Source organism: Cebus imitator, unplaced genomic scaffold (assembly GCF_001604975.1).
Source record: "Cebus imitator isolate Cc_AM_T3 unplaced genomic scaffold, Cebus_imitator-1.0 Scaffold137, whole genome shotgun sequence".
In the NCBI taxonomy this organism is placed as follows: domain Eukaryota; kingdom Metazoa; phylum Chordata; class Mammalia; order Primates; family Cebidae; genus Cebus; species Cebus imitator.
The window spans coordinates 4,755,204-4,761,203 of record NW_016107452.1 but is presented as its reverse complement, the minus strand read 5'-3'; the positions used below and the strand labels follow the sequence as shown (position 1 = coordinate 4,761,203).

At 45.3% G+C, this 6,000-nt stretch overlaps 1 protein-coding gene across 5 annotated transcripts in view; it reads right to left on the bottom strand.

Moving 5' to 3' along the window:
* The window catches only part of PLCG2 (phospholipase C gamma 2), a 178,711-nt gene that overhangs the window by 72,355 nt on the left and 100,356 nt on the right, over window positions 1-6,000 (bottom strand). For all 5 annotated transcript variants that reach the window (XM_017541868.2, XM_017541869.2, XM_017541870.2 and 2 more), the window contains one exon: window positions 363-464. In XM_017541868.2, coding sequence (XP_017397357.1) covers window positions 363-464 — 102 coding nt within the window. The remainder of the gene's footprint in view (window positions 1-362; window positions 465-6,000) is intronic.

The following is a 6,000-nucleotide window of genomic DNA, read 5'->3' as shown; positions in this document are numbered from 1 at the left end:
ACACACACACACACACACACACAAACCCTAGCCTCTGAAAGGGAGGATTATTTGAGAAATAATAAAATTCTTATCTTCCATGCAGCCATCTCTATGTGAATTAAACTCTTTCCCTGTTCCAATCCCCCATCTTGATCAATCAGCTCTGTCTAGACAGCAAGCAAAATGAACCCATTGGGCAGTTACAGTAATCTGGAACCTGGTGTGGGGCGGGGAGGGGGGGAGCACTCCCAACTAACCAGTCAGTCATGGGGACATCAAATAGCAAAGCTCTCCAAGGAAAGAGAAACAGAAAATAAACCTCAGGAATCACCAACATCAATCAAAAAGTCACCCCCACACAACAAGCCTAGCCTACTCACCTCATCCACAAACAGGAAAGGCTCAGCGGTTTCACGCATGGTGTCATCAATGAACTTTGTCATCCGCTCACGGACTTTGTTCAGATCCTGAGCCCAGTGCTCCTGGAAATGACAAAGAGAATGAGTGATCACCAAAACGAGAACTGACAAAATTCTTCATTTCCCAGGATCCTTCCAGTCACGATAGAAGACTGAAACGTCAACCGATTCTGAATTCACTTGCCATTGAGCACCACATGTTGAGGCGCCATTCTGCACATGGCCCTCTGCCAGGGGTCAGCAAATGTTCTCTGTAAAGAGCCAGAGAGTAAATATTTGGGGCTCTGTGAGCCACATGGTATCTGTCGCAACCACTCAACTCTGGTGTTGTGGCGTAAAAGCAGCCAAAGATAATCCGCAGGCAAATGGGCATGACTGTATTCCAACAAAATTTTGTTTATAAAACAAGTGGTTAGCTGTTTTTGGCCCGTAGGTCACGGTCTGCCAACTCCTGCCCTTTGTTAGCTCTTTACATTTGTTAGTATGAAGAGCCTGGGAGCATGGTGGTTACATCAGCCTTCCAGAACGCTTACATGGGTTGGCCTCTCATTCCACCTAGGGGACCTTGGGCAAGTTACATGCTGTCTCTGTGCCTCCTCATCCATGAAATGGGAGTATCTGCACACAGTTTCTGTGAAGCACTGTATGAAATGTAGCGCTATATGAAATGCACACTGTACGAAGCACTGTATGAAACCTTATTAGGTTATGTGCCTAACACAGCACCTGGTACACAGAAAGTGCTCACACCCACTTTGGAAGGATGAGGCAGGTGGATTGCCTGAGCTCAGGAGTTCGAGACCAGCCTGGCCAACATGGTGAAACCCCATCCATACTAAAATATTAACAATAACAACCAAAAAAAGCCAGGTATGGTAGCAGGCACCTGTAATCCCAGCTACTCAGGAGGCTGAGGCATGAGAATTGCTTGAACCCAGGAGGTGGAGGTTGCAGTGAGCCAAGATCATGCCACTGCACTCCAGCCTGGGCCACAGAGCAAAACTCTGTCTCAAAAAAAAAAGAAAGTGCTCATAGCACGGCTGCTTGTGCAAATCAGCATCTGTCTTCTTCCTACAGTCACCTCACTTAGTTTGCACAACTCAAGTCATATATTGTCACTGCCATCTTAGAGACAAGGAAACAGAGGGCCATGAACATCACCTAATATCCTAAGCTCATACAGCTTGTAAGTTGTAGAGTCTGGGTTCCAAATAACTAAACTGACATAGAGTCTAATCATATGCCCTCTTTTCAAGAGAATAGGCAAGCGGGGCTGCTGAAGCACTGATAATAGCAGAAATACCCACGACCGATTCCAAAGCAGCTGCGCACAGTCCTAGACATTTTAGAAACGTTTTAGAAAAAGAATGCATAAGCCGGGCTTGGTGGCTCACATCTGTAATCCCAGCATTTTAGGAGGCCGACTGGGTGGATCACCTGAGGTCAGGAGTTCGAGACCAGCCTGGTCAACATGGCAAAACCCCATCTCTAGAAAAATAGAAAATTAGCTGGGTGTGGTGGCACATGCCACTAATCCCAGCTACTCAGCATGCTGAGGCAAGAGAATCACTTGAACCCAGGTGGCAGAGATTGCAATGAGCCGAGATTGCGCCAAACTGAGATTGCGCCATTGCACTCCAGCCTGGGCAACAAAAGTGAAACTCCATCTCAAAAAAAAAAAAAAAAAATGCATAATACTAAGTAACTATGGCTTTCCTCTCCATGCCCTGAAATTCCAAATGTTTATAGGAAAAGGGATGAAATATGACCATGTAAATTCAACTTTGACCAATACTTTCTTCATTTCAAATATTCTAAAACCTCTATCTTTATGACTAATGGGAGCAAATATGCTACCAGATGTGTGTGTGGTTGGATGGGAAGGGCTGGATGAGGATGTCCAAAAGAATGAAAAATGAAGAACAGACGCAAATGAGGTGGTGACCAGGAGGCTTGTGACATTCATGGGTGCACGACAACAAGGAACTGCTGTTGACTCTTGCAAATCTGCCTGGATCAGGAGCCCAAAACAGCCAGGACGCAGCTGGGAAACTGCAGGCTAATTTGAATACAGAGGTGTCCGAACCTTTGAATACAACATGAAACATGAAATTGTAGGATACTTGGTTAAAATACTTTCCTTGGCCAAGGTGTCCCAAAGAGACCAGAGGCTTCCTCCTTCCTTTTCCCCACAAAGTTTTTACAATTATCAAAAGGCATGGGTACTTAGCTAATATATCCTGACACTGGACTGGCTGTAAAGAAAAAAATCTTCTGCCTAAAGCAGACTGAAATGTCAATATTCTAGAGGTTATAAAATGCATCTACTTGCTGTTGGGTATTGCACTAGACAGCTGTAATGGTGACAATGGCAGAGAACAATGGTGAAAATACAAATAAATGGTGATGGCAGTCAACACTGGGCACTGACTATGCCAGGCCCCACACACTGCGGCTCATCTTGAACTTACCACCCAGCCCCGGAGGTAAAGGTTATTCTCCATTTACACAAATGGGGAAACAGAGGAGAGACTTCTAGTCTCTCCATTTAAGTAAGTGGTCCCAGTCATGAGCCTCAGGCTAAACTCAGCAACAGTGGTTCTAGAAACATACCCGTTTCCCATCACCCATCCATCCCAGAGCTTTACTGTGGCATACTTAGCCAAATCCTCTAATGAAACTTTAGATGAGTTCCAAGTTTTCACTCCTATTAAAAATGCTGCATTATTTCCTTAGGATAAGTACCCAGAAGGGCAACTATTTAGTCAAGGTATATAATCTAGTTTTAAAGTTTTATTTTAATTGTATGCAGCCAAAGTGTCTTCTAGAAAAGTCATACTAATTTGCACACAGTGCTGCAGTGATTATTTCAAATGAGCATCTGTGTGACCAAACAACATTGCATGGATGCTCACTGCTGCTTGGGCCCTAACTCCCCAGATGCAGAGAGAGCTCCTGCGCTTTCTCCTGGCCCCAGTCCCTGATCTCTACGAGCCGCCCAGCAAATGGCTACATTTGGGGAAAGTATGTAACAAAGGAAACCACCACTAGGTGGAGCTAAATCCATACCCCCAAGTCTCCCTAACAGGTGGTGACTTCCAGGATGCAAGGCCACTTGTCCCCAAGAATTTAACCAATTTAATTTTAATTGTTCCCTACAAAACTGAATAATTTAGTGGAAGAAATATCATAACAGGAAAAAAGCAGATGGATTTCTCTCTACCTCACTCTACCACCAGCCCAGACCTCACATGTGATTCTGCCCAATAAAATTAACATATTATCTTCATTTTACCTCCTTCCTCAGACTTAATCTCAGGTTGGGCAAGTAAGCCTTCTTTTGGTCACTATCATTGTGTAGCTGCCACTCTTCCCTGAGCCCTCAGTGTGGCTGGCTTTGTGCAAAACATGTCTTCTGTGTTCACAAGTTTCTCTTCAATCAATGAAATCCAAACACAGGCTGGGTGTCAGATGGCATTTAAAAATTACTGTTAATCACACAAGCTGTAATAGGAGGGTTATGGCTACATTTTTTTAAAAACAAAAATGTTTTATCTGTGGGAGAAACAGATGGAAGTATTTATAAACAAAGTATTTATAAGCAAAGTCTGGGGTTTGCTTTAGAATTCTTTCAGCAAAGAAATGAAGAAAGGGGAAGGGTAGGGAATGTGTGGAGTTAGAAGTGGATGTAATAAAACCGGCAAAGTGGGCCAGTCACAGCGGCTTACGTCTGTAATCCCAGCACTTTGGGGGGCTGAGGCAGGTGAATCACTTGAGTCCAGGAGTTGGAGATCAGCCTGACAACATGGTGAAGCCCTGTTTCTACTAAATATACAAACATTGGTCTGGGCAGGGCGTGGTGGCTCACATCTATAATCCCAGCACTTTGGGAGCCAAGGTGGGGGATCACTTGAGGTCAGGAGTTCGAGAACAGGCTGGCCAACATTGTGAAACCCCAACTCTAATAAAAATGCAAAAATTAGCCAAGCATTGTGGTGGACGCCTGTAGTTCCAGCTACACGGGAGGCTGAGACAGAAGAATCACTTGAACCCGGCAAGTGGAGGTTGCAGTGGGCCAAGATTGAGCCACTGCACTCCAGCCTGAGTGACAGAGCAAGATTCTGTCTCAAAAAAAAAAAAGGGGGCCTGTAATCCCAGCACTCTGGGAGGCCAAGACAGGTGGATCATGAGGTCAGGAGATCAAGACCACCCTGGCTAATATGATGAAACTTCGTCCAGGTGTGCTGGTAGGGCATCTGTAGTCCCAGCTACTTGGGAGGCTAAGGCAGGAGAATCGCTTGGACCCGGGAGGCGGGGGTTGCAGTGAGCTGAGATCACGCTACTGCACGCCAGCCTGGACAACAAATCAAGACTCGGTCTCCAAAAAAAAAAAAAAAAATTGTCGGACATGGTGGCACACACCTGTAGTCCCACCTATTTGGGAGGCTGAAGGGGGAGAATGACTTGAGCCCAGGAGGTCAAGGCTGCAGTGAGCCATTACTGCGCCACTGCACTCCAGCCTGGGTGACAGGGTGAGTGAGACCTTGTCTCAAACAAGCAAACAAACAAATTGGGCAAAATGCTCGTAATTTTTAACCTGAGTGATAATACATGATGGTTCATTAAACCATCTGTCTGCTTCCATGTATGTTTGAAATGTTCTGCAAGACAAGAGAGTTCATTTTTCAAGTAAATGAACTTAATTTTGCTGCAACCCTAAAACTGCTCTAAAATATAAGGCCATTAAAAAAAATAATAATAAATGAAAAAGAAAAGTAAATGGAACTCCAATGACATAAAAATTTTAGATTTAGATGTGAACAGGCATGTATACATATATTCATATTCACACACACACACACACACACACAAAGCCATACAGTCGTCTCTGATCCCCACAATTCGCAGAGGTAGATGCTCTCAGTCCCACTTAGAGAGGAGGAAACTGGGGCACAGAAAGGGTAAACCACCTGTCCAAAGCTGTGCAGCTGGTAAGAGGATTTCAAGTTGATCTCACTCTCACAGTTTCTCATCCTCAGCACTACAGGCACTTGGGGCTGAATACTTCGTTTTTTTTTGGGGGGGGGGTTGTTTTTTTGTTTGAGATGGTATCTTGCTCTGTTGCCTAGGGTAGAGCGCAGGGGCACAATCTCAGCTCACTGCAGCCTCTGCCTCCTGGGTTAAATCAATTCTGCCTCAACCTCCCAAGTAGCTGGGATTACAGATGCCCACCACAATGCCCAGCTAATTTTTATATTTTTAGTAGAGATGAGGTTTCACCACGTTGGCCAAGTTGGTCTCAAACTCCTGGCCTCCAGTGATCTACCCACCTCAGCCTCCCAAAGTGCTGGGATTATAGGTGTGAGCCACCCCACTTGGCCCTGAATACTTCTTTGTGGCGGGGGCTGCCCTGTGCAATGTAGGATATTTAGCAGCATCTGTGGCCTTGACCTACTAGATGCTGGCGGCAGCCTCCAGCTGTTACACCCACTCATGTCTCCAGACACCGTCCAGTGTCCTCTGGGGGCATCATCACAGCAGTGGAAAACTAATTCGTAACCCAACACAAATCTCCCTTGAGTCTACAGCTGGGCTCAGG